The 23093-nt window shown below is 41.4% G+C and overlaps 1 protein-coding gene across 1 annotated transcript in view; it reads right to left on the bottom strand.

The window, feature by feature from the left end:
• Nucleotides 1–16445: 16445 nt before the first annotated feature.
• Nucleotides 16446–23093, bottom strand: part of LOC146008997 (uncharacterized) — a 79143-nt gene continuing 72495 nt past the window's right edge. The window contains exons 7-8 of the mRNA XM_083148941.1: nt 19644–19754; nt 16446–19260 (exon numbers count right to left, since the gene is read on the bottom strand). Coding sequence (XP_083005067.1) covers nt 19245–19260; nt 19644–19754 — 127 coding nt within the window. The 3' untranslated portion in view covers nt 16446–19244. The remainder of the gene's footprint in view (nt 19261–19643; nt 19755–23093) is intronic.

Below are 23093 nucleotides of genomic sequence, written 5' to 3'. Positions count from 1 at the left end.
ACACTGTAGAAAATACACCATAGTCTTGTGCAGGATAAGGTTACATATGTATAATGTATAATTCAAGTGCACAGTCTGGAACCTGATCCCTAGGGGAGCCCACCGGAGCCACTGTAGGACAGTCCAGCCCTGTACCCTGAAGTAAATGACAAGCAATTACACTGTGTCAGGCTCTTAAACTCTAAAAATTGTGGAACTGCTCCAAAACCTAATTTCTTCCACTAGATGGCAATATAATGTCACATAGAAGAAATTAGCCCAGTGGTTCCCAAACTTTCACAGCACCATAAAGTATCAAAATCTTCTTTCACGGCACCACTAAGCCAAAACTTTCTTATATGAAATTGAAAATTAAGTAAATTCTGTTTAGATGTCCTACTTAGGTTTATTTAGGTGATTAGCACTGTTTTTTCCTATTACATTGACCATAAATAAACTCAGTTCCCCCCAGTTCCCCCTCACTTTAACCCCTGCTCCCAACTGTCCCAATTTTCACGGGGGAAACATGATTTTTAGTGTCTGTCCCACATCCCACCCATGGCCGGTAGTGTCTCAAGGTGGTGGCAGCAGTTGGGATTCCTTCCTGCCCGTAGTTCAGGGTTGGGGAACCTTTTTTGTGCCAAGGGCCATTTGAATGGGGAAAAAATTATTTGGGGGCCATATGTAAAAATTTCTCTTAAAAATTGTCGTGCTGTAGTCGTCCTACGCTCTGGCGGCTGCCAAAGAATAGGACTGACAGTCTCTGGCTGCTGTTGATTAAGAGGAATCTTGCAAGCACTACAGACCTATCGTAAGAATTGCCCTGTACTTTGACTCCCAGCAAAGCCGCTGGGCGGGTGGAAGGGCCACTCAGACCGGGCCTGAGGTTCCCCACCACTGCCGTAGTTGCTTTGCTGAGAAGAGAGGGAGTGAATAGACAGTGTCTACTCATGAAGACAGAGAGACAGGGCAGGCCCCCATTTTGCAGCGGTTGGGGCATGGCCAGTGTTCTGCTTTGGCAGGAGCACTTTAAAAAAAAAACCATACAAATGAATGGGCAGCCACTGAGAGGTCTCAGCCAATCAATGGCTTCCTATTCATTTGTATGGGCTTTTTTCTTTTAGTGCTCTGCTCCCGTCGCTGGCGCTGCCCAGCAACATCTTCTCCTGCCCGGCTCCCTGCGCCCCCTCCTCCCTATGCCCTGGCTCTCTGGATGTCTACATGTGCAATTTGGGCCGATTTCACAGCCCGATTCATCCGACAATGAAATCATGCCAAATCGCATAGTGTATGGGAGCCTCGCAGTTAGCCGCAGCCATGGCACGCACACAGCCTGGTGAGACAGTTACTGTGCGAACCGCACCTACTGATATGAATAGTCAGGTGACGGAGCCTGCTTGGGTGCAGGGATTGTCCTCCTCTGTTGAGGGGTTGTTACAAGTATCCAGTTAACTTTGTCTATGTTAAAAGCACCTCCGCCTAAGCATAGGGCCCCCCACCTATCATCACACATGAGTCTGAGGGTTCCGACTCTGAGGATTTGGATGGGGAGGTTTAAGTTGACACCGATGATGAGATTGATGATTCCAACACTTCTAAGGAGGATCGGATGACTCAAGGCAGTTCGTCATCTCTTAAAATCAGGAAGATGAGCCTGCAGTACCTGAGACTTCTTTCTTCAAAAAGAAAAAGAAGGAGTCGGCAATATTTCCCTGTAATGTAAACTTGGAGGAAGTATTGTCAGAGGCCTGGGCTCACCCAAACAAGATGTTTTTGGTGTCCAAACATCTCACGTCCTTTTTCTCATTTAATCCGGCTGATCACCAGAAGTAGGAAAATTCTCCACAGGTCAATGCCCACATGGCATGCCTGGTCAAGCTACTATGCTACCCATTCCTACCATGGCTTCACTCAAAGATCCCACAGACAGGAAAACTGAACACTGTTTAGAGACTAATTAGAGACTTTTTACCAATGCAGGTTTTTCTGCATGGCTGGCCTTAGCCTCTGCATGGGTGGCAAAGGCAATTGGCTCCTGGGCGGATAAGTTACAAGACCAGATAACCTCTGGCACTCAATGCTGAAACCTTTTGTCCTTTGTTAATTTAATAAGAGAGGCGTCCACATATTTGGAAGAAGCGGCCTTAGATGCTGCGGCCCTTTCATCTAAAATTTCTTCATCCTCTGTTGCTGCCCGTAGAGCCCTCTGGTTGCACACGTGGAACGCAGACATGGACTCCAAAAAGGCTCTAGAGGCCTTACCCTTTTTGGGTAATGTCCTCTTTGGGCCGGAGCTTGACAAAAGACAGCCTTTTTGCCATCCGCTCCTCCAAAGTCATGGTCAGTGTCCTTTCGGCCCCAGGGAAAGCCGCAAGGCCAGTCCTCTGCCAGAACCCAAACCCCTCCCAAAAGAGACCCCAGCTCCCACAGTAAGCAGGCCTGGGTAGGTCATAGCAAGGCTCCAAAGCAACCTGAGAAGTGAACATACTCATCTATTCTCAATAACTTGCTGTTTATATGCATTTAAACCAAGGGTGGCCAAACCTGTCCTCAAGATCTACCAACGGTGCATGTTTTCCAGGCAACCTGTGGATCTATAGTAGGAATGAATGCAGCATGTTTGAAAATGTGACAGTTAGTAATGACTACAGCTGTGCACCAGCTAGGTAACCTGGAAAACGTGGACCGTTGGTAGATCTCGAGGACCGGTTTGGCCACCCCTGATTTAAACCATCTGTTCCAATGTAGTTGGCTGAAAAAAATTGAAGGGACACTTGTTATTTTTTTATACTACAATTCTATACTACAATTCTTAATGTCAGGACTTTAATTCCTATTTTATTTTTTATTTTGTAGGATTTTGTATGATGCTATTAATATAGCAGGAATCATTAGTGTGTTATACTGTATATACTGTGTTTTTGTTATTTTGTTATTCTGTAACTTTTGAACCAACTTTAGCTTAAATGAAACTTGTCCTTTTATGACAAAATACGTTTGTTAGAATTCCAGGACGTCCATAAAGTCGATGATGTGAGGAAGGGTGTATTTGTGGTCTAGATAAGAAATAAATCTGCAAAGTAGCAGACTGGAACAAGAAGAGACATGCAGGTTGAGTTATCCTTGCAGATTTGTTTATTTAAACTCCCTTGGTGAAGACAGAGGTCTGCAAACTTGTCTGATTATTTTAATTAGCACATTAGCCTGACCTTTAGAATGCATACTAAAAAATAAGTGAATTGATGCCATAACCATATGCAAGTTGCTGTATAATGTTTATTTTCATTAAAATAAAGGAAATATTTTCAAAACTTTGCTGAATTGAAATTAATTTGGACAAAGTAATTTTTGTGGTATTTTATGGGGGCTAGATAGAAAGGTCTAGATTTTGCTTCCTACTTCAGGGGTAAGATTGACAAGTTCAGAGATGAATTGATATGCTCCAACTCAGGAGAGTATTCAATGATTTTTTTCTCCATGTGCAGCGAATCCTGTTTAGGATTCGCTGCACATTCGCAGGGTTGCAGAGGGCTGCAGCATTCGCTGCCAGCCCTCCCTGTCACCCTATTCAATGCAGCAGGGGCTCGCTACCCCTGCTAGCGAATTTTAACCGCAGGGTGCCGGTGGCCGGTGGCCGGCAGGGAGATGTAAGCCTCCCAGCCTGCCCCACAATCATTGTGGGGGAGAAAGAGGGCTTAAGGGGACACAGGCAGCAGAGGCTGCCCCCCCCCCCCCGGATAGCTAGCAGGGGACAGGGGTAAGGAGCCGCTCCACTGCATACTTGCCAACTTCTCAGCTGCCCTTTCCGGGAGAGGGCAGCCAGCTACAGGAAATAGGGGGCGGGGCCAGAGCCCGGTATGTTAAAGGGGCGGCAACATGGGTGAAGCTACCCAAATTACACTTGGGGACGTAGCCACTACACTTAAAACAATCCTTCCTCTCCCCCTCCACACTGCTGCAAATTTATAAATAGAATTGATCCTCTCCTCCTGCACTCTCCACACGCCCACAGCTTCAATATTGTTGCTCTCCCCTGTCCCTACTGCATCATATAATTTTTATAAAGACCAGAGTCACCATTTTAATGGATTCCTGGAGGGGGAATTGGAGCCTGGGAACCCTTAACCACTTTGTCGTGGCAATGAGACCTGCCTGAACTGCAGACAGTGACAGGAGGATGAATGCTGGAGGAGGCTGCAGCTATTCCCCGGCCGCTCTTGCTGTGTACTCCCCTGCACAGGCACGCACTGACAGTCACGTGCATGGCTGTACAGAGCTGGGTTGGCTGCTCTGGCCTCAGAAGGAGACAAGTGAAAGCCTGTGGCTACGCAGGCTGTTGGTGGCTACGCCGGCTCCTTGCGGCTAGCTCCCCACCACGTCATACCACCCGCTACCCAATACCTGCCTGTGCCACTGTTAAGATAGGAACCCCCCTGGCCATTAATGTTCCCTGCGGCCCCTGCCGGGCTATATGATCTTGACACAGGCAAATAAAGAGGAGAGGCTCTTTCCTTTACTCTCCTCCCCTTCCTGGTCCTGCTTTCTCCCCTGCGTCTGTGCATGCAGGCAGGCTATATACCTGTGGAGGTCCGCTGGCTGGTGCACGGCTGGCTTTAAAGAATCATGCTGTAATTCCTAGTTACGCCACTGCCTGCATCGGCCGGTATTTAATATGACAGCAGCGATGTCATGAGACCCGGCACTCGTAACTAGCGCATGCGCACTCACAGATTTTCTCCTTCCAGTCTGAAAAACCGGGAGGATCCAGGCTATTCTCGGGAGACCGGGAGAAAGACCTAAAAAGCGGGACTCTCCCGCTAAATGCGGGAGGGTCGGCAACTATGCTCCACTGGTCCCACTCAAAAGAAGCCGGGACCAGTGTGCAGTGAATATATGAATATCCAATGAGCGGCTCCCGGCCCCCTGCTGGCGAATGTGTAAAAAAATAATAATTAAATATATATTAATGTGCTTCAAGCACATGAATAAAAATAGTATGCCCCTTCACAGAAAACAAAATCTGATTTTTTTTACACCAAAAAAATAAAAAACAAACCCTTTATTTTAAAAGATCACTTTCCAGTTCACCTTAAAAAGATGTCGAATGCTTTCGGCGAACAGTGAACATTGAATAGGGTGAATCATATTTTCAGTGAAAAAAATTCACCGCAAGGAGTGAAAACAGCCCGATTCGCCGAAAAAAAACCCGGTGAATCGGTAGCATTGAATACTGGCCTCAGTTGGTGATCTGCTCGATTCCATACCTGAGCCCTCTGACGCATTTATTTCATTTGATCCCAGGAATGAAAATTAAGTATCTGCACTTTTCTCTTCCTCCCACTCTACTACCTCTCCTCTTGACCATATACTCTCACAAATAAGTAAATCTCTGTCTCCTGTGCTCATCCTAATCTTAACTAAAATCTGTAACCTCTCTTTCTCTACTGGTGTCTTTCCTTCATTGTTTAAACATGCAATTATTACTCCGATTCTGAAAACAACAGACCAAACTGACCCAAGCTCTCTCTCAAATTGCCATCCCATCTCTCAACTTCCATGTACCTCCAAACTACTTAAAAGACTTGCCTACAATCGCTGCCCAACACTCCACAGAGACAGCACTGACTAACGCTGTGAATGATCTGGTCACTGCTAAGTCGAAAGGCCACTACTCACTACTAATTCTTCTAGATCTCTCTGCTGCTTTTGACACTGTTGACCACACACTTCTCATACAAACACTACAATCCCTAGGTCTTAAAGACACAGCCCTCTCTTGGTTCTCAGCCTACCTATCTAACTACTCCTTTAGTGTTTGTTTCTCTGATTCTACCTCCTCTTCGCTACCTCTATCAGCTGGAATACCTCAGGGTTCAGTCTTAGGTCCTCTGCTTTTCTCAATATATGCCTCATCTCTTGGCAAACTAATCAGCTCTTTTAGATTTCAGTATCATCTGTATGCGGATGATACTCAGCTCTACCTATCCTCCCCGGACCTGTCCCCATCTGTATTGAGCTGTGTCTCTGAATGCCTTTCTGCTGTTTCATCCTGGATGTCATCTCACCACCTCAAACTTAATATTTCCAAAACAGAATTAATTATATTTCTGCCAATAAATAGTAGTTGCAAAGCTGATATCTCTATTGCTGTTGAGAATATGACAATCACTCCTACCTCTCAAGCTCGCTGCCTAGGTGTTATCCTTGACTCTGAACTTTCCTTTGTACCCCACATTCAATCTGTCTCAAAATCATGCCACATGCACCTAAAAAAAACATATTAAAATTCACCCTTACCTTACACAAGACACTGCAAAAACTCTAATCCATGCTCTCATCATCTCACGCATTGATTATTGCAATAGTCTCCTTATTGGCCTTCCCCAATACAGACTCTCACCACTACAGTCCATTATGAATGCAGCTGCAAGGCTAATCTTCCTAGCCAGACGTTCATCATCTGCAGCTACTCTGTCAGTCACTTCATTGGTTACCCGTATTCTACCGTATTCAATACAAAATTATTTTACTTACACACAAAGCCATAAACCAAACTACACCAACATACATATCTTCTCTTATCTCAAAGTATCTACCAACCCGACCTCTACGCTCCTCCCAAGATCTGCGTCTCTCATTACTCGCTCCCATTCCCGAATGCAGGACTTTCCCCGGGCTGCACAAACTCTGTGGAATGCCCTCCCAAGCACAATAAGACTCTCTTCCAGTCTCCAAACCTATAAGCGTTCCCTGAAAACTCATCTCTTCAGGTAAGCTTATCAAATTCCAGAACCAGTCATGGAACCTTGCATTCTGGTGGAATCGATCCAAAAAAGAATACAGTTTCTATCCTTATGTATCAATGCCTATTTCACTATAGATTGTAAGCTTGCAAGCAGGGCCCTCCTACATTTTGACTGTCTGTAAATACTAAATACCCTGTTTGTTTTATCACTGTCTCCTTTTGTATAGCACATCGGAATATGCTGCGCTATATAAGAAACTGTTAATAAATAAATAAGTACACATCGATTTTTGCACTTACAGTATGTGCATGCACCCACACCAGAGCAGGCATGAGTGAGCCCTGAAACTGCCATCACAGGAAAATTGCAGGTTCGGTGCTGGCCAGGGGCAGTGACACCGCATTCCAGGTGTGGGATGCGAAATTTTGTGGGAGTGGTCCAGTCGGACAATGCAGGTCTATCAGAAACACTAAAGGGCTGCGGCCTGCAACTGAGTCTGAATCAGGCCCATTGTCTGTAAATCTAGTGTTTAAAACGCACATAGAAACATGATTTCTGTCTTAAAAATTAAAGGAGAAATATAGCCAGCAAAACTAGAACAAACTGAAAAACTGTTTAGAAAAGTGGCCTAAACACCCAAAGATTTTCCTTCCATCCAATTTGCTAGTTGAAACAAAAATCTGGTAATGGAGGGCAGTGTATGACAATTGATCATTGCCTCACAAATGCTGGGAAACATACAGAAACAGTTGTTCAGACAAATTAGTCAAATCTGCTTCATTTAACCAATTGGGCAAAACATCTAACAATCCCGTTGTTAATAAACCCAGATTGTGCAGATGTAACTATTCAATAAAGGTACAATCCTTGCAGCGATATTCATGTGAAACATGAACAGCGTTGGGTCTAAATCAGGGTTGCCTACCCTCCCTGAATGCTCGAAAGACTCCCTAAAATCGGGGTCCCCCTCCTGCCCCCCCAGAAAGGTGGGCAACCCTCCCAGAATGCGGAGGCCAAATTTTCTGCAATTCGCGGCTTTTCGGGGATGGGGTGGGACTACATATGCAAATTGTGTCATTTATCCCCGCCCCCTCCTCGAAGGTATGAAGGGCCAAGAGATGAATACATTTTCATTACCAAAGACCATGACCAGGGAGAAGAACGATATGGAGTAAACTACTTGAGTCAAATTTTGTTCTCTTGATCCAATGCATAATGTTCGGGACCTGTGTTGCCCAATCGGTGGGCATCTTTCATGCTGTACCATGTTGGTGATATAAATCGCAATCCGATTGGTCTAACAACTGCACATTTCTCAAGATATTTCAAGATATTTCTCATGCGATGTCCATTTTTATAACCGCGGCCGACTTGTTCAGGGGCAGACGGCGCGCATTGCAAGCCCGCCTGAGCAGGGGCTGCCACCGTTTCCCCGTGTCCCCAGACTGGACCTGGTCTGAGGGAGGGTGAGAGGAAGGTGCACGCAACGGAGCCGGGAGGCACTTTTAAGTGCATTTGCGGGTTGTGGCCTGCACATGTACTGAGTTCATAAAGGTTAGCAGATGTTTTTTTTAATGTATATTGCCAGTATTCAAACTAGTGGTGTGGCTGCTACTTTGGCAACACTAGAAGCAGCCTGTGTTGTCCTGTTATTATTATACAGGGGGAGCAGTCTGTGGTGTCCTGTAATTATTATACAGGGGGAGCAGTCTGTGGTGTCCTGTAATTATTATACAGGGGGAGCAGTCTGTGTGTGTCCTGTAATTATTATACAGGGGGAGCAGCCTGTGGTGTCCTGTAATTATTATACAGGGGGAGCAGTCTGTGTGTGTCCTGTAATTATTATACAGGGGGAGCAGACTGAGGTATCCTATTACTATTATACAGGGGGAGCAGCCTGTGGTGTCCTATTATCTTTGGTATACAGGGGGAGCAGCCTGTGGTGTCCTATTATCTTTGGTATGCAGGGGGAGCAGCCTGTGGTGTCCTATTATCTTTAATATACAGGGGGAGCAGGAAGGTTTCCCAGCCCTCAGCCCCCCCACCCCTACCTCACCACTGATGAGCAAATGTTTGAAAATAGATGTTTTTTTTGTCTGGTCGTGGTTTGCAATCATAGTTAAAATTCCTTTTAAGAAATGCAGTATGTTACTACTAAGCAGTTGTACATTACAAAGTAAGTAATAATTAGTATATGTTTCTGCATCAAAATAAAAATTAATTACATTCAAAATATCTCATTGTGTGATTTTGTGGACCTCGAACAAAATAATTTCAAACTTCCGGACTCCATCAAAAATTAATTGCCTACCCCTGCTCTAGATTGTAAACCCCTTATATCAGGGCCCCCTTTCCTCTTGTTCTTGCAGCCCTCTTCTCTCGCACTTTAAATACAGCTCTCCTACTCCAGTGACCATCTATACCCACATCTTTTTTCACTCGTAATCGTTCATCTCTTCAAACTGCAACACTCCCCTGGTATTAGGTAGACAACTGTGTTTCCTTACATCTCTGCTGTATTGTGTACTGAGAATTGCGGTTGTAATCATTACCTTGTTCTCTGTATTAGTTTTTCAGTTACTGATATTTATTTATTTATTTACAGTTTCTTATATAGCGCAGCAGATTCCGTTGCGCTTTACAATAGTAAACAGTGATAAAACAAACTGGGTAACAGACAGACTTGGGGGTTAGAGGGCCCTGCTGCAAGCTTACAATCTATAGGGATATATCAAGTTTTGTGTACCCTGTATTGTTCTAATGTGCTACAGTATATGTATGGTGCTGCGAACCACTTGTGGCACCTGATAAATAAAATGTAATGATGAAATAAAATAATAATAATAATAATAGTAGTGTATTCCACACAATTCATATAAGCAATTGATTTTCTCCCTGATAAATCAGTGTGTAAACAGCTGTTTATATAAGCACATGGATTCAGTGGCATATCAATAAGGGGTGCAGTGTGTGCGGTGCACACGGGTCCCCTGATTCCCTTGGGGGCCCCACACTGTGCACAATGCACCCATTTATGTAAATACTTACACACACACACACACACACACCCACAGTGTTTCGGCAATGGTATGAGCGCTGCTCTCTCCAGAAAATTAAGCTGCGGCCATTTTTCTTACAATCTGCACATGTTCAGTGGTGGCTGAGCGCTCTACTGCTCAGTCTTCACAACGCAGTGGAAGTTTGAGCATACGCAGTAGAATCTGAGTGCTCAGACCCTGCTTCTCCAGGAGCTGCTCCTGGCAGAGGAGGTTGCACACGGGCCTCCTACTCTCCTAAGATGCCCCTGCTTGGATTTAACACAAAATCAACTGATCTAAGACAATCAGTGTTGCAAGTAAGGGGGTACGGCGTGGTACGGAGTACCTGTAAGAAATATGTTGCAGGTACGCAGTACCACTTACCCCTGATACACTGTCATTTCTATTTTCATTTTAAGTCTAAATATAATGCATCCGCAGCCCGCCCACCCAGCGTTATGATTGGTGCTGTATGCAGCTACCGGCTACTGCTGATTTAGCCTGTCACACTGACTGGCATCAGCAGCGCCGACAGCATGAAGAGCAGGCTCCACTATTGTAAGCACAAGCTGCCTGGCTCTCCCCCAAGCAAGAGCCAACCCACCCCCAGTCATTCCCAGTTTCTCATTCCCTGTCTCCTGTGTCCACGCCTCTATTGTCATTTAGTCACTCCGCTAGCTTTGTGTGACCACGCCCCCTGATGACACATGACCATGCCCATTTTTGGTGGAGGCTATCAGTACCACCAAGAAAAAAATTCTACTTGCACCACTGAAGACAATAAAATAGATAGACATGTCTATACCACTGCAAATGATTGTTTAAGCGTTACAGTTTGCTTTACAGTAACCTTTTGGCTTGTGAGACTTTTACACTGCACTGGAAGATTATTTGGCAACAGCCCAGTGTAAATGCTAATTTGGCAGAGAACAATCTGGTTTTCAGTCAATATTGGTTTAGGCTTCTGGGATATGTGACAAAAATAATATTTTGCTGAATTTAATACTACTGAGCACTACAGCCTCATGAGAATATTATTTGCATTACACTTAAAACTATAAGCTTTCATTTTCTTTGTTTTATTTCAAATTAGTTTAGAGTGGCTCATTTGGAATTTTGTTAAATATAATAATTTGCTGAAACGTGGTGATGCCATGGTGGAAGTGCGCCACTGAATATTAGCAGTGTCAAGAAGATGTAACGTAAAATTATTTCTTGCCTTATACATAAAAAAGGCTTCAAAGTACAGAAGGCTGTTTCAGTTATATGGGGTAATACCATGCTGGGACTTTTAGTGCCACACACAGTAAGAAACAGTGCAAGTGTACTCTCCAAACATTAATAATTGGAATTGTAAGAAATGTTGCTATTGCATAATTTTAGCTTAAAGTATGGAATTACCCATCGTGCCCAGGTAACTTCATCGTTAGGTAAGTCCCTAGCATTCTAAATTTTCAGATCTAGGGCATGAAACACGAACAAGCCAGCCGACCCCAAACACCCCAAGGCACCCACACTAGTCAGAGATAGCGAGTAAAGTGTTAAAAAGTGTAAGATAAGTGAGAGCAGCTACTATGTGTTAGTAGTATTACAAGGATGAGAGATAATAAGTGTGAAATTGCTACAATGATAAAAAAAAATTAGAGTGCTAGACAGTGCTAAAATAAGTGTTTTATTTACCACACCCAAAAATGCTCCCCATCCCATGATTGACACTATATAAATGTATACGAATCTTACCTATAACATACCTCCCAACTGTTACGATTTTTGCCGGACAGTCTAATTTTTTTAGACTGTCCCGTGTCCCATACAGGGGCGACAATGTTCCACTGTGGGGGGTGGGCAGTTTGGGAGTCCCCCCTCTCAGTGCAGGGAATAGAAGCTGTGCGCACAGTCATGCCTCCAGTGTCTAAACAAACCATTTATTTCAGTTATTGCCATCATTTGTGTTTGTCGCGTTCTGTGACTAGGCCGCTGTTTCCTTAGTGGGTTTCTGTTTTGTGATAGTGTTACTACACCTTTAATTGTTTCTGGGTATGCGACGTACTCGGGGGTGTGGAGATGGATGATGGGAGCTAGGTATGGGTGTAGGAGATGAAAGGTGGGAGCAAGGTGCATGGGGAGATGGATGGTGAGAGCTAGGTATGGGAGATGGAAGGTGGGAACAAGGTGCAGGGGGAGATGGATGGTGGGAGCTAGGTATGAATGTGGGGGATGGAAGGTGGGCACAAGGTACAGGGGGAGATGGATGGTGGGAGCTAGGTAAAGGTATGGAAGGTGGAAGCGAGGTGCAGGGGAAGATGAAAGGTGGAAGCAGGAGATGGAAGGTGGAAGCGAGGTGCAGGGGAAGATGAAAGGTGGGAGTAAGAGATGGAAGGTGGAAGCGAGGTGCAGGGGAAGATGAAAGGTGGAAGTGAGAGATGGAAGGTGGAAGCGAGGTGCAGGGGAAGATGGATGGTGGGAGCTAGGTATGGGTGTGGGAGATGGAAGGTGGGAAAAGTTACAGGGGGAGATAGATGGTGGGAGCTAGGTACATGTGTGGAAGATGGAAGGTGGAAGCGAGGTGCAGGGGAAGATGAAAGGTGGAAGTGAGAGATGGAAGCTGGAAGCACGTTGCAGGGGAAGATGGAAGGTGGGAGTAAGAGATGGAAGAAGGGAGCAAGGTCCAGGGTAAATACTGGCTGCTTTATTCTTACACTGCAATGTAGATTTCAGTTTAAACACACCCCACTCAAATCTAATGGTGTGTTGAGATTCCTTCGCGATTCGATCGCTATGTGATTTGTGCCATTCGATTTTTGCGGTTTCAACTTTTGCTTACTCATGTGTGATTTCTTTGTGATTTTGACTTTCTGTACTTTCTATTCCGATATGATCCCAATGCAATTTTGACTATGGGCTGCGATTTACATGCAATTTTGACTATTTCATTTTGACTATACTGTAAATTGTAATTAAAGGTTGTTCAACGCGTCGGGATCGCATCACATATAAATCGCAAGGCATAAAAACAGCATTCCATTTATACAATCTACATTCAATATGCCCTGTCTATATCGCTATTCGATTTCTGATGAATGGGAGCACGCATCAGCATCGAATCGGGATCGAAAGGATGAAAACCTTTCTGATCTCCATTCGATGTATATGTGATCCCGACTATATAGTCAAAATCTAATGTCAAATTGTACCGTGTGTACACACCATAACTCTCTGCACATGTTACATTTGCCCCACCTGCAGTGAACATGGTTTTGCCCATTTTAAGAACAAATTGGTAATCAAGTCTGAATTAGGCCCTTTGTTCTGTGTATTTGGTTGCGCTGAGTAATATTTGTGTTTAGTATTATTATGTTTTGATTAGTAATAATAAGTTATGGTGACTATTACATTGTGCTGAGTATTTGGTTGTGCTGAGTATTATTAAATTGTCCTGTGTATTAGAAATACGTTTTATATTAGGTTGTGCAATGCTTTACAGAGAGCAGGTACACTAAAACACTGTGTCGCTTGTGACCCTGTTGCATGGCGATGATGCCGTTCTTGTGAATGATTGCCCAGACAATGCAGATACTCAGCATTCGAGTCAATCCCTTACTACCTTGTGATTTTCCTAAAGGGAGAAGACATTGGCACGTACTATACACATTAAGTTAATTCATGCAAGAAGTAATGCCTTAAGACATACTATAAATGACCGTGGTTCCATAACAATGTTTCCCGCACTTGTTAATATATTCACCACTTTATGTTAGAGTTTTACTGAATGCTTGGGCACTTATGCAATTATAATTTCCTGGACAAATTTTGCTGCAAGACTCCATTTAGTTGTATGGTAACTCAGAGCAATAAAAATCTGTAAAGAGCATCTCCATGTGCTATAAAAGGCAAACATCAATAAAGAATGTCACAGATGTCATAAACAGGTGCATACATTTTAGGTATCAGTTGTTTTGGTCCAGATAGTAGTAGATTAGTAACGGTAGAAATTTACACTAACGGAGCAGACCCAGAAGTGATAATGTGCTTGTGCGTCTGAAAGACACCATTGTTTAAATCCAGTCCTTCTTACCACAAGCTCTGAGAACCAACACCATACGATCCCAACCAACACCACTCATTCCCTCAAGCAAACTCCACTAAATGCTCAGTTTAGCTGAATACTAGGCAGCCCCATCAGGCCTCTAATGATGAATTAGCCCATTTCTGCGTTCAGTATGTAATCGTCCCAATATTGGTCATGAATAGGCCCCTAAATACAACACGGAAGTGTAAAGTTGGCGATAACCAATATTGTAATATAGTTATCAATTCATTTGGACTTCCATGGGAGCAGCCATTTTGAAGACTGTACTACTATTCCTTTCACAGTAAAGTGTGAATTGTGTACAATGATTAGTCCTGGTTTAGAGCATTGATAGATTAAAGCCGTTAGAAGCTGTTAAAAAATGCTAGTTAGGAGCTGGTTGGTTGGTAGATTATTACCCCTATATTACTTAAGCCAGGTACACACCCAATCATTTCCTGACATTTTTCAAACAGGGGCAGATGTATTAAGACTTAACAAGAGAAAAATGAAAGGTTGATAAAGAGAGATAAACATCCAGTCAACCAACTGCTAACTGACTTTTTTCAAACACAGCCTATAACATAATTTTTGTGGGTTAGTGTCGCGCTCTGTCTTAATTATTAATCAATATGCAGTAAATATACATATATATGGGTGCATATGGCTGTATACAGTAGAAATTGGTAATAGACTCAGTATGTTTGCAATTATAATCTACCTTAAACAAGGATTCAATTAAAATGTACACAATTGGCCACAAAAAAGTGTAAATTGGTCATAAGCATAAATTGGATAGTCTGTATGCTCAGTCCTAACTGTGCGCATCAAAGGTTGGTGATTCCTTCCTAGGATTGCCTAAACTTTAGGAACAGTCTGAACAGTCTGATAAGTCTCAGTGAATATACATATATATTGGTGCATATGTCTGTATACAGTAGAAATTATATAATAGGCTCAGTGGGCAGTATTCAATGTAGAAAATTCTCTGTGCATGGCGAGAGATTTTTTCTCTCGCCATGCACTCGCCGTGTTCCGGAGCCTCCTGCTCCCACTATTCAACGTATTTAAGACTCGCCGCCACTCGCGGCGAGTCTTAACCCCTGCAGCGGACGAGCGTCAGCGGCAGGGAGCTGACAGGGAGCCGTGGGACGGTGGCATCCAGGGAGATTAAAGTCTCCCTGGATGCCCCAGAACATATGTGGAGGGTAGGGGGCCCCCCCCGGGACCCAGGCAGCACAGGCTGCCCCCCCCTATAGCCAGCGGGGGACCCAGTATTCACTGCACCCGAACGTGCATCGGGTGCAGTGAATATATGAATATCTATTTTTTTTTTTATTAAATATATATTCATGTGCTATAAGCACATGAATAAAAATAACATGCCCCTTCACAGAAAAAAAACCCTGATTTTTTGACACCAAAATAAAAAAAAAAACCTTTTAGATTAAAAGTTCACATTCAAAAGATGGAGAATTTCTACACGGAGAGAGACGGCGAAAATCACTTAGAAAGACGGCGAATATTTCACATTGAATAGGTTCACTTTTGGAGAGCAAAATGCTCCGTCCAGGGCGAAAAAAGCAAAAATTCTCCATAAAACACGGAGAATTTTTCTCATTGAATACTGCCCAGTATGTTTGCAATTGTAATTTACTTCAAACAAGGATTCAATTAAAAGGTACACAATTGGGGCCAATTGTGTACCTTTTAATTGAATCCTTGTTTGAAGTCTGAGCATACAGACTATTCAACTTATGCTTATGACCAATTTACACTTTTTTGTGGCCAATTGTGTACATTTTAATTGAATCCTTGTTTAAAGTAAATTATAATTGCAAACATACTGAGTCTATTACCAATTTCTACTGTATACAGCCATATGCACCCATATATATATATGTATATTCACTGCATATTGATTAATAATGAAGACAGAGCGCGACACTAACCCACAAAAATTATATACGTTCAAAAAGATTGGATTCCATTCAGATCCATAAGTGTTCGCAGCTAGTCATATCATCAATCTCAGTGCGCAGATACAACAAGAAATTCTCTACTACAGCCTGTAACATGACAGTTAGCAGGTGATTGGCTGGACATTTATCTCTCTTTATCACACTTGCATTTATCTCTTGCTAAGGCTGAATACATCTGCCCCAGTGCCTGTACAATGATAGTTAGAAGCAAATTGGTTAGTACCATTGGCAGCTCCAGTGGTGGGGCTGCAGCGCAGTGTAGAATTCAACACCAACTGCCACCCCAAACACTGCCAACCATCACACGGTGATATTCACTGGCAGTTGGTTCAGCTCCCCTATTTCAATTTTAGACTGCGTTTTAGCCTCTCCTCTGGAACCACCACTGGTTTATCGCTCGCAACTTTATATTTTCTGATACATCTCCCCCCTACCTATTCGCTCCAAAATACACATTATTATTATTATTATTATTATTATTATTATTATTATTAATAAGCTTCTTCTATAGCGCATACATATTCTGCAGCGCTTTACAGAGTATAGTTGTACATTCACATCAGTCCCTGCCCCAGTGGAGCTTACAATATATATTCCCTATCACATGAACAGACACATCAGAAACACTGTATACTTTTTATATATAGTTTATTAAAGATTTTACATTTTACATTTTTACATCTTGTAAAAGTATGAATTGATACAGTTATATTATAAATATAATATGCAAGTAGATTAGGATAATGCTTGAATAAACACAGTAAGATAATTTTATAAAAATTATATGAAATGGAATGTGAGTATGTAACAATATATTGATATTTAAACACTTTGCCAACGAAATAGACGGACTATTCACGGAATAATCGGGGTAAACCATCTTCTCAGCCACAGAAATGACTGGTAAAATTTATAGAAAATAAATGAATGCAAATATATATAATTTACAAAATACAAGTCAAACAAAAAATACATGCAAATAACAGTACTCCATCATCCCAAGATATTTTAAGAACACCCTATATTTCCCCTCCCATTTTATGTAACATATCTTTTATGCTCACCTTTATCTGAGTTCCCTGTAAGCTCCGATCATAATTACAGAAATAGGCAGTAGCTGAACTACCATTGGTGCAGCAATGCTGCCCCTGTCACCCACTGTTTTTCATTATCCCACTCTGTCTCCCCCTGACTCTCCCTGTCACCCACTGCTGTGTTGCATATTGTGAATTTGGGTTGGTGTGAAGGAGGGGGCCCAAATGATTTTTTGGGGGACACACCACCCCTCAAGTTCTGCCACTTGGTATAGGAAATGAGAAAACAAGGGACAGAGACAGGAAAACATGAGGTTTATGATGTGGTTTGTAAGCTGGATTCATTGGATGCAGTTTTCAGATCAAAACTTCAGTGTTAAGGATGATAACTCAAACCAAGTGGGAAACCAAATGGAAAACTTGAAGATTTATTTACTGAATTGCACTTTTACAGCAGTTTAGTTGCAATATTTAACTTTTTGTTTTTTTTATTTAACAAAAGGTAATGCTTCGCATGTTGGAGGTCATTCAGGCATGGTTGCACCCGAGACTTTCGGGGCAATGTACCAATTTTCAGTACTTTGCTCACGCGCAGGACCCATTCTGAGCGTGCGTGAACCAGTAATGCGACATAGTAAGCAGGCCAGCACCAGACTATCATTGATTGACAGTCTGATGCCATTGTAGGGGTAGGAAGGAAGGGCAATGGTCTGGATTTGGACGGAAATTTCCTGGCCTCTGCAGTGAAGCAAGGCAAGAACAATGTTTCATCTTGTAGCCTAAAACGATGGGAATAAGATAAAGTGTTGGTTGAAAGGGTATTACTGTAGGGGCATTCTGTGCATTGCGGAGCTGTACACAGCTATATTCACTCTGCAAATTAACTTAGTTGTGCACCACCATGCTTAGTCCTATACTTTACATGGAATACATTTTGCCCTTCTAGTTGCACTTTCACATTTCTAGGCCCGCCTTGGCCAATGTACAATTTTTTTTAAAGACATCTAACTCATAAATGATCTAAACTGGCAAAAAAACTGAAACATGCCATTTGACTAAAGCTAAATGGCACTTTTTCTGATTCTCTGATGCATTTCTTATTTGCTGAGGCATCTCCCATAATAAGGGAACCCATAATATGCATTTAGGTGTTGGTACACTACCAAGGTAATTAGTTTCCGTTCCCATTGGTATTTAGTTCCCGTTCCCATTGGTGAAATCATTTCAGAAATTAATAAAATATATTTACACACTTGCCCAGAGTGTGGAAGAGGCAACCGGCAACTGTTTTCCTAGAACAAAGGCACTGTGTATAGCTATACCCTGAGGTTCATAATATACTCAATTGGGCAGGGAAATTATGACTGAGAAACTACAAGCACAAATCTGTAAAGCCCTGGATGAGCAAGGATGAACATTAATGTGGTAAAGATACAGAGAGAACTGAGAAGGAGCCATATTCAATGTATGCAAGGTAGAGAAAAAAATATAGACAGCGCTAGAAAAAGGGATACCATTTTTTAATTCACCAATAAAATAATGATCCCTTTTTCTAACGCTGTTTACATTTTTGATCTTTATGATTTTTAAGGGTTGAGTATTAAGTGCTGCACTTATAATAAGCGTTTTTCCTTTTTTTTATTTTATTTACAAGGTAGTGATGTAAAACATAGTGTTTATTTACGCAAATGAATATAGAAATGGTACTTTCGGTTAATGAGTCTATTCTAAGAAATGTGGGGAAAATATTTATCTAGAGAAAGTGCATCCTGTGCTCCAAGAAACTGCTACTTATGTGTTGGAGAGGAATTGTTCTGTACAAGTGTATTTTATGGTTTAAGCTGACTTACAATCATGTTGTCTGTATTTATGTATCACAGATTAGGCTTAGAAGTAATAAATAGTAAAGCGCGGTACACACTGAGCCATATCACTTATTTTAGCCCTTGTAAATAACATTGCTCATTATTTTGCCCAGTGTGTACACACCTGATTACGGGCGATACGCGCTCACGTGGGTTGTTAACGACTCTCTCCATCATGTACAGACGAGGGAGCGGATCGTTAAGAGGGCCATGCTGCAGAATGCCGGCATCCCGCCAGGCCTCCGCATCCGCCGATATGAGCGGCAGTGGGGATCATCGTGTGTGTGCACACCTTATGACGACTTCCATAGGAGCACACAAATTGTTTGCAGAATAAATACAAAGATAGAAGTAAGTTTCACATAATCACCTTCCAAGATGACAATATATTACGGTATGTAATAACATTCCTTTTGAAACTCATTAGACATTTTTCCCAAATCATTTCCTGCCCATTACAGTCAAACATGCTTATACATTCTGTATGTGTCTGTTATATTCCCTTTTCATTTTCCTGCATTCATCTCGTCTTCACATATCTTCTTTCCTGAAAAAAACACACATCAGACCTTAAATTATAACGTTCCATATATTGGATTAGTAATCAGTCTGTAATTAACACAAAAATTGTGATATTTAGATTAGATTCTATTGTCAATTATAAAAAATAAAGGTTCCATTTAATAAATATTTAATCCTATTAATGGCTCTTTATTTCTATTTGCAGAAAGAAGAGGTGAATGGTAAAAGGGCTGTTAACTTTTTTTTCATACCAGGACCAGTATTCTGGTAGCAGCGCTAATGGCTAACGCTAAAATCTATTAGTTAGCTGCTTATTGTAGCTGCAAAAGAATCGCCGCTGTACATCACTATTCATTTCTTACAAATACAGTAGAAGCCAGTATATATTTAAAGATAAAATGTATTTACCTGTTAAGGACATGCAGACTGGTCCAAGCATTTTCCATGTTCACATTCTGTCCAAGAACAATCATTGAATTTCTGTCCCTTCTTTTAAGGTCACCGTGTACAATGTCAGGCCTGTGGAAATAAGAACATGAGACAGTGATTAATATGTTATAGGTCTGAAGCTATTTTGGAATTGCATCCTAAATAGTCACATAAAAAAACAGGGAAGGATAAGAACAGAACAGAAGATATGTAAAAAGTATTCAAACTGCTTTGAAGCTTGTGCTTATAAAGGGCCACAAATTGTGATCTGTGGCTCTTTCCTAATTGCGCAATTCAAAATTCAAACTTACAGCTAGAACAAAAGGTGTTACATTATAAACATTGCCTTTTTTGATGGGTGCGTTTAATTGTTTAAAAAAACAAAAAACATTTGAACGGCAAACATTTGCATGAAAAACCATTAAATGATTATACTGTACAACAGGCTTAAATGTTTTGAATTTACCATTATATTTTACTTTAACTAAAGTAAGCTAAAAAAAACATTTTGCAAAAACTTTTGGCTACTTCGTCAATTGGTTTTGTGAACCATTTTGAAACATATTTGAGCATCTTCAGATTAAGATTAATTGCATGTACTGTAATAGATATTCTCATGAACAGCCTTATCTACAAAATTCTTATTAACAGCCTCATGCACAATGCCACTCATTTGTATCATTATTTCCTCTACACTATTCCAAGCCTGGTTTTCCTGGAAAAAATATTAGTCAAATTTGTAAAATTAAGAAAAAATGGTAAAACAGATAAATCTCAGCGCCAGTGGTCAGCGGGTGGGAAATATAACACGTGGTGACCCCTCACCACAGACGTAAATGTTCACAAAGTAATGTGTTCAAGACACATATATTTTGTTATAATCCCTCCTGCGAGCCAAAACAGAAAAAAGCTTTCCATCCCATTTGTTTTGGCTCGCAGGAGGGATTATAACATAAATTTGTAAAATTGTGTCTCAAACTAACACTAATACCCCTTTCAGACATAAGCGAAAATCCCGGGTTTTTTCACATGAACGCGCCCAAACCCGGGACTAGTGTATGTCTGAAAGGGTATACCCGGGATTTCACTCCCGGATACTGAGCACCTGCAATTGACCAGGGTTTTTCCCGGTATTTAACTCCCGGGTATAATACCCGGCTTATGTCTGAATGGGTTTACCCGGGTTTTTCAGTTTTAAACATGTGATGTTGCTTTTTTTTGCTGCTGGGGCGTGTCCCATATTAATGATGAAACACTGAAATGCTTGAAAAGCCTGGCTTATGTGTCAAAGGGGTATACCCGGGTTTTTCCCGGATTTGAGGTGTAGTGTGAAAGGGGGTCTGTTACTAAAATCCCGGGAGTGACCTGGGTTGAAAATCCCGGGTAAACCTGGCCAAAATCCCGGGTAGTATGTCTAAAAGGGGTATAAGTGGAAATGACACTGAAAAGAGTATTTCAGCAACCACAATGACTGGTTGTTGGTTGCAGTCCGATGCATCGAAAGGATAAATTGACATTCTTAAAAAGAAGACACAAAATACTATAGATAAAGAAAATGCAACAAGTATATCTAAAGTATTGTTTTCTATAACCCATATTGAAAATTGTTATTAATGTGTGCTGTGTGTTTCAACTGTGTAAATTAACTCTTTGAGTGCCAATTGTATTTCTTAAAATAGGTGTGAAAATTGGCAAGAAAACTTTTTTATTCATCATAATGATCTGTAATGTCTACCCTATATAGGAAATATAATCTTTTTTTACATATTTTATATTTGAATTTATATAACAAATGGATACTTTGTGCATCTCTCAGAGATGTAGGCACTCAAAAGGTTAACATTTTAAAATATATTTTTATTTAGTTGAATATTTATGGATTGTAAACATCTTTGATTTACATATCTATATAAATGGTGATTGTGGGTTATTAAACTGTTATTTAACTCTGCTATGAAGGAACACTGTATAGAAATAGGTTTTGTATACTAACATATTTAATACTTTACTATTTTTCTATTTCACATCCAATAAAATAACTCTATGGATCACCTTCTTATGCATGTTTAGTGTTGTTAGACACAGCAGTTGGGAAGAGATTAATCACTATTATCAACGGATATAAATGTAATGAACAAACCTGTTTTGAGTGTTTCATTGACTAACTGATGGCCAGGCCCAGGTATTTTTCTGGGGGCGTGGCCTAACCACAGGAGGTGTGGCCATGAATCCTTAAACTAAAATACAGAAAATATAGTACTTTAAGCACCTCCCAGGTCACACAGCAGCATGTCCTGGGTTGAAAAGAGCTGCTGCTTCCAGGGGATGAGAGAAGGACCAGGGCCCCCACTGGGCCTCTCCATCAGATATGGGGCTGGGTAATTAGTACACCCTCCCGTCTTGATGCCAATGGTCATAGCTCTCTATTATTTATATAGCGCTCTTTTTCCAATAGAACTCAAAATGATTCGATGAGTTTGTGAGATAGGAAAGGATTTCTGAAGTAGAAGACTAAGCAATAAATTATTATACATCAAACTGTCATTTTTTTCAAAATTATTTCTATGTGTGATTAAAGTGAGGTAAAAAATGCATGTTTAAACATAACGGTAAGGAAATGCATAGAATATGCCTCAGTCTGGACTTTCTTGAGTGCAAAACAATAGAAGGAAACTAAAATATTTATTCCAGCTGTAAATGTGACAGTATGGATTTGTTTCTTGTTAAAAATAGGCCATTTCCTTAAAGAGCGAGTACAAAAATGTCACTTATAGTTTCCTCCTCCTTTACATCAGTTACATTATGTTCAGTACAGGATATCACACCCTAACAAAACCCTGAATTACATTGCTATGTTTGCTGTCCAGTACATGGTGCCATTTTTTAAAGGAAAATGAATTATAAAATATAGTTGTTAATAACGAGTAAGCACACTCGAAGTAAAAGGGGCAGACTAGATGGGCCAAGTGGTTCTTATCTTCCGTCAAATTCTATGTTTCTAAATGCTTCGAAAGCTAGTAGATGTCGTTTCACTCGCTGCCATTCAAATGGCAGTGTTTCTGAGTCGCACGGACACTAGACATATATATTGAAGATAAGCCACTTTGTAGCTGAGGCACAATTCATTTTGTGAGTTTGGTACGAATATATCCACTATTCCCTTCACATATATGATTTATTCACTGTGAAGAATCTGACACAGTGGGTGACATTTATTAGAGATCGATGTTGGGTTTTTAACGATTTATATTGCAAAAACGGCTGTTTTTTCATTTTTTTCCCAAATCAACTACTTAATGGGTGGCGATTTGCGGCATAAATCGCACTTTTTGCAGCGAAATCGCACTTTCTGAAAGTGCAATTTTTTTTTTAACTCCGGAATTCGCATCCAGATGTTTTCCCCATTGAAAAATATACAATTCGCGTTTT

Source organism: Crinia signifera, chromosome 6 (assembly GCF_055691185.1).
Source record: "Crinia signifera chromosome 6, ASM5569118v1, whole genome shotgun sequence".
Classification (NCBI taxonomy): Eukaryota; Metazoa; Chordata; class Amphibia; order Anura; family Myobatrachidae; genus Crinia; species Crinia signifera.
The sequence above is the reverse complement of the archived record's forward strand: the minus strand, read 5'-3'. Positions and strand labels throughout refer to the sequence as shown.